At 45.1% G+C, this 16882-nt stretch overlaps 1 protein-coding gene across 1 annotated transcript; it reads left to right on the top strand.

The window, feature by feature from the left end:
- Window positions 1-4956: 4956 nt before the first annotated feature.
- On the top strand, window positions 4957-9037 carry LOC136482339 (uncharacterized). The gene is made up of 13 exons (XM_066479549.1): window positions 4957-5084; window positions 5435-5508; window positions 5643-5717; window positions 5818-5893; window positions 7085-7155; window positions 7384-7485; window positions 7613-7702; window positions 7794-7868; window positions 7971-8003; window positions 8084-8164; window positions 8290-8349; window positions 8446-8568; window positions 8650-9037. The coding sequence occupies exons 1-13, from the start codon at window positions 5048-5050 to the stop codon at window positions 8854-8856; spliced, it is 1104 nt and encodes a 367-aa protein (XP_066335646.1). The 5' UTR covers window positions 4957-5047; the 3' UTR covers window positions 8857-9037.
- Window positions 9038-16882: the final 7845 nt, after the last annotated feature.

Genomic DNA, 16882 nt, shown 5'->3' with positions numbered 1-16882 from the left:
TTCGGCCGAAACAACATTTTTCTCTGACAATAAATTAGCCGAAACAGTATTTTGATTTTTTTTTTCAGCGAAGCGAACGGGACCTTTATACCATATATCTGGACATAGTGTTACGTCTAAGTACATAGAAAAAAAAATTGTTCGACTGATAAGCCATGGCTGAAAGTACTATGAAATAATTTATTGTGAGAAAAATATACTATTTATTAGCTAAAAAAATACCACTTATAAGCCAAACAAACATAGCTATATAAAAAAAACCTCTTGTGATTCGGAACGAAGAGAGTACGATCAAAGAAGAAAAAGACACATTGAGGATCCTTTTCAGTTCTCTTTCTGTTTTTTCTCGGTTCAAATAACACACCCACAATCCCTCGAAAAGAGAGAGCAACACATCCTTCTTTCCTTTCCCTCGAAAAGAGGGGAGAGCAACACATCCTTCTTTCCTTTCCCTCCAACGTTACCGTGGTGAGGAGCTACTAGAGTTATACCCTTGCAGGTAGCCATCGAGCTCAACCGTGGCCACCATGGCCGCTGGCTAGGACTAGGCGACCGAGCTCACGAGCATGCCGGCGCACACCACACGGCTCCCCTCAGGCGACCAAGAACAGGTGCAGCCACGCCACACGCGTCGTGTGGATGGACGGTCGAGCGAGAAGAGAATGAGGAGAGGATAGCCCGTAGGAAATATTTATGTTTCCACATTTGATCATCGGAAATGGAAACTAGACCACAAAAAAGGGTTATATGGGAATACAAGGATGAACAAGTATGGACCGGAACTAGAAACTTAGTGTAAGTTAGGGAACAATAAACTTAATGTAAGATCATGATATGGCCTAGTGTGCATATTCAACATGTTACAAGTCTTGTTATGAGATGAATATGGGTGTATCCCACTTAAATACGGTATCCTATGAACACAAACAAACAGAAAAAACCATACCCAGTTTCCAATCTCGTTTTTGTATTTTTCTACAAATACGAAAACAAAGAAACACGACAGGATTTATTCCATCTATTTCCATAACCACCGGAGTCAATGCCCACCTTACACCAAAAAAAAATTATCTAGTTATCCCTATCTGCCTCCACGATGTTACTCTCTCCATTCATAATTATAAGTTATTTTAGCTTTCTCGGAGAGTCAAAGTATATAGGTTTGACCAAAATTATGAAGAAAATTACAAATATTTATGATATATATCAAATAGGTATACTATAAAAATATAATAAATAAAGAATCTATGATATTTATTTAATATTATAATTTTATTATATAAAATTGATCAAGCTCGAGATGTTTTTGACTCTGCAAGAATATTAGAATGACTTAGTCTGATGAGGCAGAGGGAGTACTGCCTAGACTAGGACATGTGTCCTTCGGACATACCGAAGACAATTTAGAAGCCCTTAATACCCTTGTAACCATGATCATAAATTATTTTGATTATCGATAAGTTAGGCAAGGGGGTTTTCTCTTTGATGATGGAAGTTTTATTTAAATATAAAGATTAGGTCTATAACAAAATGGAAAGAAATATAACTCAAAACCAGCATAGAATCTAGTATACTTTTTTCAGTCAGCCTCTTAGTTTATTTCATAAAATTATTTTGTAGGATCATTTTTCAGTAGAAAACTGTTTGATAGCCATAGGGTCAGTCTGAAACAATTTAGAGAGCTTATTATGGCATGCAGAATAATAATTTTGACGGAGGGGAAGACCGGAAGAGGTGTACCTGGGGCCCAGGATCTGCGTGCAGAATTCCAGACTCGAGAGAGGTCATCGGGGGGGAAGAAAAGAAGTGGACGACAGCTATGGCCTGTTGCTGTTGCCTTGCTCTTGGGATTCTCTGAAAGGAATATCCGATGGGTGCCCCCAGCGGAGGTGTTTTGGCGGGAAGAGTGCGCTTTCCCATTTCTACCCTCCTCTGCTTTTGCTTCTGCTTGTTTAGGCCCCCATTTGGCACGACTTCCACTGGCTCTGACTTATCTGACACCAACACGTAACACTGTAGTAAAAAAGCCAGTTTTCTCTCTCCGCCCTTTATGTCTCACTGTAGCGATCGTTCTGTAGCATACGGGGGCAAGCCAGAAAAACGAAGAGGGAGAGAGAGAAAACCGGCTTCGTGCTACAGTGTTGGTGTCGGATAAGCCGGAGCCGGTGGAAGTCGTGCCAAACGGGTGTTTGGTTCCGGCGACTAAAATTTAGTCCGTGTCACATCGAACGTTCGGATGCTAATTAGGAGGACTAAATATGAGCTAATTAAAAAACTAATTACACAGGAGTAGACTAATTTACGAGATGAATCTATTAAGCCTAATTAAGCCATCATTAGCACATATTTACTGTAGCACAACATTATCAAATCATGAACTAAATAGGCTTAAAAAATTCGTCTCGCAAATTAGTCACAATCTGTGTAATTAGTTATTTTTTTAATCTATATTTAATACTCCATACATGTGTCCAAACATTCGATAGGACAGGGACTAAAATCTGGACTAAGGAACCAAACACCGCCTTAGTGTTTATACACTGCCAGGAACAATGGACTGGAACGCTTCTACCGCATGTACTACGTACATCACCAAATACGGTACCACAGTTTTTGTGCACTCTTGTCTATATCGTTGTTACCAGGGGCACACGATGTTCTAGCCTTGCAACAAAATCACCCTGCATGCGCTCACAATATTAATTATAGGATGATGCTTTCGCCCCCCTCCATTTCTGTATAACTGATTATATTTTTAATTTTTAATTGATTATAAAGCAAAGGAGAAAGTAATATTTGTATACCTTTTTGGTATTGTAAAAATGGAAACGTAATAGCTTCTCAATTCACTTTTACCAACAAGACGATGGCCATTGACTCGATTCAGAGTGCTCGTATCCATGGACAGTGTGGGGGGACTACCTCTTGTCGTCTCTCGCAGAAAAGAACATCCATTCATCTCTGCTGATGTAATATATATAATATGTACCGTATGGTCCCAACCCATATTGTCTATCTATTTCTTGAAAACAAAAAGGGAAAAACGAAAAAGGAAAAGAGAGGAGAGGGACCAGTGGGCCAAGCGTGATTTCACTCTGATGACGAAGGAAGGAATGGTACCCCAACCCAGCCAAGCCCATCCTGGCCCGATGTTACCATCAGATCAGATCAGACGATGCCATTCAACCGAGGGAGGCGAGGTGATGCTCTACAGCTCTAGGACCTGCCTGCCGTCGATTGGGCATTTGGGCACCCCGTACGCATGCAAGGCAAGCAGGCTTGTTTGGTTAAACTGTCTCACTTGGACCAAGCTAGATTTTTTTTTTTTGAACTCTCGCTTCATTCATTAAACATCAGATTGCAGACATTGCTGCAAGAAGCTAGGAGGTAAAGACCAAACAAAATTATCTAACAAAGATGTAGCATGTTGGGCGCACAAATGAGCTGCAAAATTCACCGATCTTCTTGTATGGATAACCTAGAAAGAAGAGAAATTTGAAGCCATCTCCTCCACTTTCTCTACGATTGCAGAGGTCTCCGATCAATCCCTTCGTCTATTCTTCCATAGCAAGGCCAATTCTTGCGAATCAGTCTCTACTAAGATGTGCTCCATGGTACCTTGTGGTATGAGCCGCACGCCATCTCTGGACGCCTCTACTTCTGCAAGGAGAGCTGAACCCAACGAATCCATCCAGTGCGCTGATGCAGCCATAAAAATTCCATTGTTGTCCCGCAACACTGCCCCCATTGCACCCGTGTTTGACTCCCGGAGGTAAGCCCCATCAACATTGATCTTTAGAGAGCCCACCTCCGGTGGTTGCCAATGCATGTTCGACATCGATGCTCGCCCCGACATCTCTTTGTTTACCGCCCCACAGCTGACAGCACGCCTCGAGTGCCCAGTCCATAGCTGCACCCGGATCAAATAGGCGTCTTGTCGTGCCGGCCAAAGGGACCACATAGCACACATGATGACGCCTCTGCCTCCCTCTGGACATACAGAGTCATCCATCAGGTCTCGTGCCCATGTCCTAGGACAAAGCTTTGGCAGCGTAATTCCCGTGAAAGTTCGGGACTTGTTTTCAGAACTTGGACCAAGCTAGATTTGGCAAGTTATTGGTTGCTTCGTTATGGGCTGGATTTAGCTATCAATTGCTTTAGGGTCTATTTGAATTTCCTCATCTAAACATTAGAGCTAAAGCTCTAAATAAATAGCCTAACTTTAGCCCTAAACTTTAGCTCATCTCACATTAGAGCTATAGAGCTTTTGCTCCGAAAAAAAAGAGCTTCATAGCTTAAAATGAGCTAAGGTGCTCTAAAGCTTTTAGAGAAGAGGATCTAAACATGCCCTTACTTGTCCACGCAGCTCGCATCGAGCGAGCCAGGTCAGGCTTCAATCTCGTTTTCGTGGAGTCAGAACGATGGGTGCCTCGTGCATCCTCCTAGAAAGGACCAAGCCTTCCACCAGCGAGCCAACACACATCGAAACCACTATCGCGCAAGCCCCGCTAACTAATGATGTTAACGGTGTAAGGTTAGTAATATCAAGAGATTGTCAATGCATTTTAAAGGTCAACAATAAGGAAAAGAAGGACTTTACAAGAGTGGAGTATGTCTCAATACATAAATACATTTTCTAATATCATCCTATGTATAGTACCATCTTCTAGTAAATCCATGCCATATGCAGCAAAAACACGAGATTTTTTTTCGGGGCTCTTTGAATGCAAAAAAATTATAGGAATTATATATATAGGAACTTCATAATTCATTTTCATAAGAAAAAACTGTAAAAAAATAGGAAAATCATCCAGCCCAACAGAACTTATTAACGGGCTGGGCTGGGCGTTTTATTAACAAGAAGTTGTAACTAGCACTACAAATAAATCCGGTTCTATAATATATAAGTACTGTATATATAGACAATTATATAAGTAGTTTGATTGATTTGATAGAGGAGATTTGAACAGTCGGCGAACATTGAGCCATAAATAGATCGCCGCCGCCGCTGTCGTAAGCAGATCGTTCGTTCGCCGTCGCGGCACCCATGGTGTTCGGCAATGTCTTCATCGTCCTCGGCTCCGGTTCGTCGCTGCCGCTCCCCACCCTCAAACCGCTTCTCTCCCTTGCTTCCTCTTTTAATTTCGCGTCGCGGCGGTGTTGGGATTGTGCTAGATTGGATTGAATTTTAAGCAGTCTGTGGTGTCTCATGACCTAGACCCAATCTACCTTAGCTACTATTAGTTTCATGCCACAGGCTGCTCGCTTAATTTGCTACGAGTATTTTGCTGCGTTAGGTCCTGGTTGGATTAATTAGGGTGACGGGTGATCTTGCAGCGCGTGCTTACGTCTTACAAGTTCTGCTGCTTTATAGCAAAATCACAGTTACCGGCAAGTAGTAACCGTGTTCAATGTTGCTTAATGTTGCTTGCAGGCGTCGCTGGATCCGTTCTCACTGGTGACGCCAAACTTCCTAAACTGGGGGATGTATTCTCTGGAGCCGCCAAGGTAGTATTGTTACCTCTTCTTGGTCAGATTGACCCTCAACAGGGAAACAATTAGGGAGTAGCACATAGTATATCTTAAAGGAATAGGCACAGGGTTTATAGCTTAGCTTGTGCTTGCCTGTCTTAATTATACAGTTTGTGAAGAAACATGGGAAAGAAGGCGGTGACGCAAAGTCTGGCAGCAGCGATCAGAACCAGTTGCTATCTCAGGTTTGTTAACATGTTAACTTTTGTCTGGCTCTCAGGATATATATATGGACAATTCTAAACGTCTAGGGTATGGTGATTAATGGGATCTTTGATATTTCAGATCAACAATCTCAGGGAGCAGATACACACCCTAGCCACAACACCAAATACAATAGTGACACCGGCTGCGAATTCTGGTCAGTACTTGCTTATGGCTTCTATTGAAGATATCCATGCACTGATGCACTGTGGGTTCTGCATCTACTAGTTATGGTTTATTAACCAGATGAACTTTCACAAACACAAGTTAACGGTGAATGGCTTTTGTGTATGGGTCCAGAGCAAACGTGCATCAGATGTGAATGGGACTTACATTCTCATAAATTTTTGGATGCTTGTAATGCTTATTTTCTGATAGTTTTTGCTTGTTTCTCATGCTTCCTTGCTATTTCAATTGTTTTTTATTGGTATATATTGATCTCCTCATCAAGACTTGAACACATAGGGCCAATGTTTTCAAGTCGCCCAGTCGAGTCTGGTCGCCATGGGACCGACCAGACGATTAGTCGTGATTAGTCGTCGACCAGGACGACTAGTCAAGTCTGGTCTAGGCAGTAGGCACACCTACCATCATTGGAGGAAGAGCTCATCTTCGTGAGCTAGGGGGGAGCAGAGGCGCAGAGCCAGGGAAGAGCTTCACCAAGAAGCGTGCTGGCTGGGGAAGAGAAGCAGAGAAGAGAGAAAGAGCAGAGCAGCAGCAGCCGTCGCGCACAGGAGCAAAGAAGAGAGAAAGACCAGAGCAGCAGCAGCCGTCACGCACAGGAGAGGAGAAGAGAAAGAGCAGAGCAGCAGCAGCTGTCACACACCGGAGAGAATGAGAGATGGGAACCCTAGAAACTTGGCCTCCTGTATATATATTACAGACCCTAGTGGGCCAAATTGGCAGCCCAACTACTCACCTGGAAGCCCAGTCAGGCAAGCCCAAAGAAGGCAGTGCCCAGCCTGGTCGTGCAACCCCCTGGTCGGACGACTAATCGTGATTAGTCGTCGACTAGTCGGACGACCAGGTTTCTAGTCGAGCTAATCGAGTTGAAGTCTCTAATCGAGGTCATGGTACCGACCAGACTGACCAATCGCGATTAATCAGACGACTTGTAAACAATGCATAGGGCTCAATAACTGCCACTCCTTTGTAATTTGTACAATATTTATCAGAATCCTGGAGGGCTTCTTTCGACAAACCTATTCCCTCCCAAAACATATGGATTCGAGTGGAAAATGAACTAACTTCCCCACCAGCCCCTTTCATTGCATATATGGATTGGAGGGGGTTATTTTGTTTCCAAATGAGCCCTGGATAATTGTTATCTTACACCCTCGTCTTGTAGGACCCGGCGTATATACTATAACAGCAGTTGTTGTTGCTGGGGCTATCGGCTATGCTTATATAAAGTGGAAGGTAAGTTTGATTCTTTTAGTTTATGGATGGAAGTGTACAGATCATCAATGCTAAATTACCATTCAGTACTATTTAGTTTCAGCTAATGTTTATGCCAGTAATAATATCCTGGTCATAATAACTGCATATATTGTATTATTGTTACAGCCCTATCTTACCAGTTAGACGTCATGTTTGACTAATATAGTAGCTACTACTAGTATCTAAAGTTTGGGCATTAATGTACAGGGATGGAAACTCTCTGATATGATGTTTGTGACAAAGCGTGGTTTATCTGATGCTTGCACTGCTGTTGGCAACCATTTGGATCAAGTTTCAGACTCTGTCGTTGTAAGTTTTTTCTTGAATTGTTTCCATTTTCACTTGTGCTGCATCCAGGGACTGCATTGTGTCACCAGAATTTCAGTTTTATTTCCAACCAATACATATCCATAATTCTCTGGCTACTACTGTTCAGGTCACAAGGAAACATCTGGCTGGGAGGATTGATCGTGTGGATATTAGTTTAGACGAAACCCAGCAGATTATTGAAGGCACAAGGGATGAGGTGGAACCTTATTGCAGCATAGCATTATTTATTTATCTGGTTTTGATGTATTTGGAAGGTGGATAATGATGCAGAGCTTATTGACCTGTAGGTTGGAATCATACATGGAGATCTAAGTGCTTTCCAGGAGGATTTGCAATCAGTCAATCTTGTAGTTCGGACTCTGGTAGGCACCTTGTACTGGACCACATTTGTACCCTGTTGAGGATATAAGTATCACATACTGATGGAGTCATGCTCCCTGCCTCCCTGTATATACATCTTGCAGGAATCCAAGATGGGGCGTCTTGAAAGCTCTCAGGTAAGGAGAAGTCATAGCACCACAGTTCCCTTTACAGATTGTACATGCGCCTAACGTTATCTGGTTACAAATCCTGTCAGGATCAAACGGTAGACGGAATAAATCACTTATGTGAGTTCACCCGAAAGATGGAACCTAGCCAGAATGCCAATGTTCGTCAGGCAAGTCACATATATGGCCCGTGTTACTCTTTATTATTGCATATGCAGCTCGATGCTGGTGTGATCTGAAGTGTTGTGTATTCCACCTTTGGTTCTCTGTTCTGAAGAGGCGTTTTGAGTTTCAGGTCTCTTCGTCATCCATTCCTGCAGTTATGGATTCCTCTTCGGAGCGAATTGTTGGGAGGGTAAAGAGTCATATATATACCTTGTCCGGCCTTTTTCCTAGTCCGAGCTTTGACTGGTTCACTTGTTGACTTTGTTTAGTTGCCCCATACCAACAGGCTAGCTGTTTGCCTCGTCTAGCTCTGGAATCGCCAATCTCCTCACCTGTAGCTGAATCGCCTAGAGCAGAGACATCCCTGCAGGCTTCACCTGCGGCCAAACGGCCTGAGACGACATCGCAGGTTTGGTTGGGTTGGAGCTTTTTATTTTGTCCAATCCAATACGTTTCAGTGTTTTTATTCAATCAGGTTGTTGCATTGCAGGAGCAGGAAGGTGTTAGCCGAACATGTCGTACGAGAAACAGGGAAGGATCATCTGAGGAGAAGTCATCCCATTCGCATGGGCCATCATCAGCATTATCGTCGGCTAAAGCAGCTAGCATGAAGACACAAAACCCAAGCTCGAGCCGATTGGGGGGCCTCTGGATGCCTGTGCTTGGCACTTTGCTCAGGGCTTCTGCTTTAAGTTAGGACAGGATGGCAGCGCCATAGCAATTTTGTAGCTAGATGGATAGGTCCTGCTACAATAGATAAACAGGAGGAGGTGATAGCAATTAGCAATGCAATACGGGTGGGTGGGTGGATGATAAGGGTCCCACCATCATGTGTCAAAACTCTTTTGTATACAAACGAAACGAGTGTGCCTCCATATCAGAACTATCTGGCTAGGGTGAAGATTTGCATGCATTGGCAGCAAATTCGATTTAGACCTTTGTGCTTGTGTTTATGTGACTTGTGCAATTATTTCCAAAGAATGTTTGGTATCTCCTCGGACTGCACTGCCGTATTCTATTCTGTAATATAATCGGGTCATGAGTTAGTAGTAACAGTTTACTCTAAACCCTGTTATCTCTTCCGATGGAACTTGATGATTCTGAAGCTCAAGTGAGTACCCTGTTATCTCTTTCAATGGATGATTCTGAAGCTCAAGTTAGTAGAGATACTGCGAAGCCACGGCTGGAGACAATGGATGATTCTGAAGCTCAAGTTAGTAGAGATACTGCGAAGCCACGGCTGGAGACGGTTGTATTGTATAACCAAATTATGAATGAAGATTGAAGAGACTATTTAATTATGGGAGTTGTTAGCGCTTGGACGTCCGATCCAGGCGTTTAGCGTCGAACGGTGCAAATTCCCGCTGAAGCGTTAATATACGAATAAAAAAAATCATGCACCTCACCATGCTTATTTGGACGACCGCCCGCACGTCTAACACGCCCGCCCCGACGCCTGACGTCCCCATCCCCATCTATTCGTCCCGCCCCCACAGGCGCACCCTTGCCCCGTCGTGACCCGACCGCCAGCTGGCTCGTCGCGTCCCATTTCCCGGCGCCCCCTGACTCTCCGAACAACATGAAACACGGGCAACATGAAACACTTGAATGCAACATACGTCTGAAACATATGAAACATCTAGAACATACACATGCAACATATGTGTGAAAACATATGCGACATCCAGATAGAACACTTAGCATCTTGCAACATGGAAACACTTGCTGCAATAGAAGACAGAAACAGAAGAAACATTTTGGAACGTACCGTTGCACATATGTGTGAAAATATATGTAACATCCAGATCAAAACGATTACCCCGAAGCAGATGAAACATTTTGAACAAACACATGCAACATGCCTCTGAAACACTTGCAACATGTGCAACATCCATGTTCTATTGTTGCAACATCCATATGAAACAATTGGAACATACATCTGAAACGTCTGAAACACTTGAAACATACATATGCAACATAGGGAGAGGGGAAAGCTGGGCCAGCCAATTCTAGTCGTCGGGGTCGAAGATGGCAACGAGCGGCTGCACGTGAGCACCACCGCCACCAACGCCACCGGGGGTGGGGAGGGCATCGCGTCGGGGTGGGGGAGAGCCGCCCACTCCCCTACAACACCACCGCGCCACCTCCATGGATCTCGCTTGTTTTCCATGGATCTCACCGGGGTGGGGTAGAGGGTGATCGGATCTACAGCATTGGGGGCTCCCTGTGGGTGAGGGTGTCGGGGTGGGGGAAGGAACCGCTAGGGTGGGCAAGCGAGAGAGAGAGGAGTAGTAGGGAAGCACGAGAGAGATGAGCTCGTTGGGTAGGTGAAAGCTCTAGTTTGGTTTTGGTTAATTAATAAAATCCTAAGTGCTAATCTAGTTTATCAAAGTGATTATGAGATAGGTAGCACTACTCTAAGTGATGAAGCAATGACGAAGATCATGACAATGGTGATGGCATGATGATGATCAAATGCTTGAACTTGAAAAGAAGAAAGAGAAAAACAAAAGGCTCAAGGCAAAGGTATAAATAGTAGGAGCCATTTTGTTTCTGTGATCAAGACACTTAGCGAGTGTGATCACATTTAGGTTAGATAGCCATACTATTAAGAGGGGTGAAACTCGTATTGAAATGCAGTTATCAAAGTGCCACTAGATGCTCTAACTCATTGCATATGCATTTAGGATCTAGTAGAGTGCTAACACCCTTGAAAGTATTTGTGAAAGTATGCTAACACATGTGCATAAGGTGATACACTTGGTGGTTGGTACATTTGAGCAAGGGTTAGAAACTTCACCGGCACCCTATACAGAAAAGACAGGGGTTCACAGAGTGACCGGATGCTGGGGTCCTAAGTTGGGTTAGTAGCAGCAGTGAGCACGCATCTCGGTCTTGTGACCGGACGTTGGCGCGAAGAGTAACCGGACGCTGGCAGGGTGCGTCTGGTCAGTGCTGACGTGAGGCACACAGAGGAAACGTTGAGTGATCGGACGCTGGGTGTGTCTGGTCGAGTAGACCGGACGCGTCCGGTCGTGAAATTTTGTGTTTGGAACCTTACTGGAAACGATCGGATGCTGGGGTCCTGCGTCTGGTCACTTTCAAACAGACACGTCCGGTCATCACTTGACCGTTGAAATCGGGCGATCGGCGTTTGAAGCCGATGACACGTGGCAAGCATCGGACGACCGGACGCTAGGGTCCTGCGTCCGGTCACCCCGAGTTGTACCCAGTGAAGGGGTACAACGGCTCTATTTCGTGGAGGCTTCTATTTAAGCCCCATGGCCAGCTCAAGCTCACTCTTTTGGCTATTTGCATTGACATAACAACCTTATGAGCTTAGCCAAAGCCCTCCCACTTATCTCCATCATTGTTTCATCATCATTGTGAGATTGGAAGAGAATCTAAGTGCATTGCTTGAGTGATTGCATCTAGTGGCACTTGGTATTCGTGTTTCGCTGCGGGATTCACTTGTTATTCTTGGTGGTTGCCGCCACCTAGATGGCTTGGAGCAGCGAGGATCGTTGAGCAGAGGTTGGAGATTGTCTCCGGCTCCGATCGTGGTGATTGTGAGGGGTCTTATGTCTTCCCCGACGAAGAGCCGAAAGGTAACTCTAGTGGATTGCTCGTGTCATTGAGTTACCTCACTTGTGGGTAGGTTCTTGCGGTGTCCAATTGTGTGGACGAGGTTCGTGCAACACCTCTTAGCCGCTGAACCACCAAGTGTTAGTCGACACAACGGGGACTAGCGTGTCGACAAGCACGTGAACCTTAGGAGAAAAATTGGTTGTCTCTTGCCCTTTGGTATTCTCCCGATGATTGATTTAGTATTCATCTTGTGATTGGTTCACTCCTCTACACGGCGGTATAATCACCCTACTCACTCATTTATATTCTTGCAAACTAATTATGACAAGCTCTTTAGTGTAATTAGAATTGAGAGCTTGCTTTGTTATTTTAAGTTCATCTAGTGGAGCTCTTTAGAGTAGCAAGATTGAGAGCTCTTAGTGAGTAGTAACATTGCAAGTTGTGTGCCTAGTAATTATTGCAACTAGAATTGTTGGATAGGTGGCTTGCAACCCTTGTAGAGCTAGAGCAAGTTTGCATTTCGCTTTTTTGTCATACTAATAAAATTGTTCTAATTGATTTGTAGATTTTTTAAATAAGCTATTCACCCCTCTCTAGTCATACTAGGACCTTTCAGTAGGCTGCGTGCACGTCACGCCATGCCACGCGTCTGGAGGGGAGTCGCCGGCGTCCTGTCTGTAGCATTACCGTTTAATTATTGGAATCCTCAAAATTATTGATATTAGATTGGGCTAAATTTGAGAAATTATCTGCATCAGCTGGACTAAATTTGGGCTGGGCTTAGTTAGATATATTCATGATGGGCCCACCTGGGCTAGCAAGTGCGGCACGAAGACCGAAAATCTGTACATTTTTTTTGCTCAAAAATATATAAGGAGACTGTATCTTGTGTGCATGAATGATACGATATGATATGTCGTATTATATCTCCTACTACACTACCGGAATCCTTAAATTTATCGAGTATTTTTATGTTTGTCGAGTGTATTCCCTCAGACACTCGGCGAACAAGTTCTTTGCTGAGTGCTGCGATAAAAACACTCGGCAAAAAAAACACTCGGCAAATAAGGGGTTTGCCAAGTGTAAAAAAACACTCGACAAAGATGAGATTTGCCGAGTGTAAAAAAAACACTCGGCAAATAAATAAAATATTTTCCTAGAAAAGAAGGAGAAGAAAAAAAATGAAAAAAACTTTGCCGAGTGCTCAGATCTAGAACACTCGGCAAAGTAATAAAATATTTTTTCTGAAAAAATGGGAAGAAAAAAAAACTTTGCCGCTCGACAAACAAAAAAATATCTTCAACACCCAGCGCCCCACTCTCCTTCCTCCACACGTACCCGGCTCCCAGCGCCCCCTCCCTTTTCTTCTCCGACCCCCGGCCCCCCTCCCCTCCCCTCCCTCTCTTCCCACCGTTGGCGCCCCTCCCCCTCCTCTCCCTCTCTTCCCCGACAGCGGATCCGGTGCGGCCACCCCCTCCTCCTCTCTCTCCCCACCGTCGACGCCCCTCCCCCGTAGCCCCCTCCTCTCTCTTCCTCGGCGGCGGATTCGGCGCGGCCGCCCCCTCCTCTTCCTCTCTTCCCACCACCGGCGCCCCTCCCCCTCCTCTCTCTTCCTCGGCGGCGGATCCGACGCGGCCGCCCCCTCCTCTCCCTCTCTTCCTCGACAGCGGATCCGGCGCGGCTACCCCCTCCTCTCCCTCTCTTCCCACCGCCAGCGCCCCTCCCCCTCCTCTCTCTTCCTCGGTGGCAGATCCGGCGTGGCCGCCCCCTCCTCTCTCTTCCCCTGCGGTGGATCCGGCGTGGTCGCCCCCTCCTCTCCCTCTCTTCCCACCGCCGGCGCCCCTCCCCCTCCTCTCCCTCTCTTCCCTGGCGACAGATACGGCGCGGCCGCCCCCTCCTCTACCTCTCTTCTCCGGATCCAGCGGCCGTCCCCTCCTCTCCCTCTTTTCCCCTGATCCGGCAGTCGCGCCCTCCTCTCCCTCTCTTCCCCGGCGTGGCGGGTGGTGGCGTGGTGGTGGTGGGCAGCGGTGGCGTGGTGGTGGTGGCCAGTGGTGGCTCGTGGCGGTGGCCGTGAAGCCGGGGAGCAGAGGCGAGACGCAGGGGAAGGGCACCGCCAAGGAGACCGATGGCGGCCGGCGGAGATCGGCCGGTGGTGGCTTTTTTATTTTTTTGAAAAAAAATGTTTGTGATGGCTTTTGTTTTATTTTTCGAAAAAAATATTTGTCGAGTGTATTTTGGGCACTCGGCAAAGTCTTTGCTGAGTGTCCGACAAAAAACACTCGGTAAACTAGCGTTTGCCGATAACCAATTTACCGAGTGTATTTGTGGCTTCGCCGAGTATCCCTGGCACTCAGCAAAGCTCCTGAATCCGGTAGTGCCAGTAGTCGTAGCTCTTCAAAACTGCAAAAGTGCATATATATATATATATATATATATATATATATATATATATATATATATATATATATATATATATATATATATATATATATATATATATATCGGATTCAGGAGCTTTGCTGTATATATAGAACTACTACCTATAGCTAGTTACAAAATAACTTATTCTGTAGCTACTTTGAGTTACCATAATTAATATGTTTATTTATGAAATTATAGTAACTTCTTGCTAAGTGGTTTACTATAACGTTATGGTAATATTTCATGTGTTATAGTAACCCAACTATCGTAAATATGTATTGACATTATCATAAATTAGTATATAAAATTATCGTAAATAAAGATGGCTACAAAATAACTTATTTTGTTGCCCGCTACACTATATATAGGACAAGGCTAAAATGCACCTGGGTGCATTCCGTGAAGCGAGTGCACCCGACAAGTGAGCGCGAGCGGCGAGACGCGCGGAACACGGCGAGCGCGAGGTAAGTCCACGCTCCTGCATGCAAAACTAAACGGAGACAACCAACTACGTGATGCCACCTAACAGCTCAACCCACCCACCAGGAAGCATGCATGCAGGGAATCTTTTGTTGATTCCAAACAAAAAAATGTGATATCTTCTAAAATACAGATCCGATTTTAGATCTGTTTGAAGTAGGTTGTTGAAAAAAATATGCTTAACAAAACGAGATCCATGAAGGTTGTATTTGATAAAGTTTTTTTCAAATACGTAATTGCAATATATTGTACTATGAGTTACAAGCACTTCTACAACACAATTGCAACTTAGCTGTAGCGTATTTAGCACTGGTTGCAACTAATTATAATCTAGTGTAACCTTGTTACTTCTTGTTGCAATTATTCACTACTTAGTTGCAACCCAGTTATTACTCTGATTGTAACCAGGTATGCTTGTAATTCCTACTGGATAGAAATGCAACCACTTAGTACTCAGTTGCAGCTAGCAAGTACTCACTTGCAACCTAGTTGGTAGATGCACCTGTCCAGTTGCAACCCCAGTTAGTACTGGTTGTAACTCGTTACTACACAATTACTACTGGTTGCAACAAGTTACTACCCGATTGCAAACCAATTACTACTGATTGCAACTAGTTACTACTCGATTGCAAACCAATTACTACTGATTGTAACTAGTTACTACTCAATTGCAACACAGTTGCTACTCAGATATGATTGCAACTTAGAATTGCAACTTGACGTGATTATAGTGACCAAATGCATATAATACACAGAGTTATAACTAGTTGCAACTAGGTGGTAGACAGAGTTGCAATCGGTAGTATATTGACATGCAACTCGCTTAAAAGATAAAAAAAATATCCATATTAGATCTAGTTTTGTTCAGAATATTTTTTTAAGTCGGATGCAACAAACGATTTATCAATCGAGGTTATGGTTTAGAAAAAAATTTGTTTCAAATATTCGAACCAACAAAAAATTATATGCATGCATATATGCAGTCTAGGGAGATTTGTATGCTAGGTGGCTTTACGTGGTAGGTGGAAGATACAACTTAACTTAGGAAAATATGCACTGCATGTTCGCTTGGGCGCGCTGGTTGCTCCAAGTTGATGCGCACGTTGGCCTAGATGTATTATATATATATATAGTGTAGGCTAGGACTAATCCTACTCTACTACGATCTATCCCATCTAGGATCCATCCCATCTTCTCGCGCGCGCGCGTGTGTGTATATATATATACAGTGACTGTGTTTTGCGACTTGCGATGGCAGAGAATACATATATAGTGTAGGCTAGGACTAATCCTACTCTACTACGATCCATCCCATCTTCGTATCGTCCCTCTCTTTAATTTGTTCATTATGCGGGCCTGTTTGACTGGTCTTAAAATCAACTGATAAGTCAGCTGAAGCTATTCTATTATTAAAAAAAATATTGTAGATTTTAGCTGATAAACCGACTCATAAGTTTAAATGAACAGGATTCCAGGTCTTGCCTGCCTGCCTGGATGGGAATCATCGTACTGCACGACGATGAGCTACTAGTAACAGGCAATGCTCATGGCGCAAATAAATGGCATCGGATCGTCGGAACGCATCAAGTCGAGAACAAAAGAAGAAGAAGAAGGCGCGGGAGGAGGATGATGAGATTGAGATAGAATCATGATGATGATGCCGGTGCCGTCGTCGTCGACACCAGCAACAGCCGGGACGGCCTGCTCTGCACGCTGCTGAGGCTCAAGGTGTGCGGGCCGCTGTTTGTCCTCCGCAAGAAGCTCGTCAGATCCTACCTGAGCCGGAACCAGAACTACCTGGGCATCACGCAGACCGAGTACGACGCCGGCTTCCGGCGGCAGGGTCAGCGCGTGCTCACCGACGAGGAGCACGGCAGGGTGCACGCCGCGGGAGGGCTGCCCCTGCGCGCGCTGGACCGCTGCGGTGTCAGCTACCCCATGGTGCTCGTCCACCTCGCCAAGACGTGCCGCCTCCGCAAAGGCTGGGCCCTGGGGGGAGTTCCTCCGCAGCTCCGGCTTCCGCCAGGACGACGACACCCACGTCGGCGACGTCGTTGAGATATGGGCGTTCCGGTCGCCGGCGTGGCCCACCGGCCTCGGCCTCGTGCTCCTTCACTACACCAACAAGGAGGACGCCGAAATCATGGCCTTCTTACACCCAGTGCCGGTCCTATAGTATTACAAGGGCTCTCCGGCGATCTCGTCGTAACGGCCCCGTGACCATGTATAAAATC

Source organism: Miscanthus floridulus, chromosome 1, assembly GCF_019320115.1.
Source record: "Miscanthus floridulus cultivar M001 chromosome 1, ASM1932011v1, whole genome shotgun sequence".
NCBI classification, from domain to species: Eukaryota; Viridiplantae; Streptophyta; class Magnoliopsida; order Poales; family Poaceae; genus Miscanthus; species Miscanthus floridulus.
This window is presented reverse-complemented; position numbering and strand designations above follow the sequence as displayed.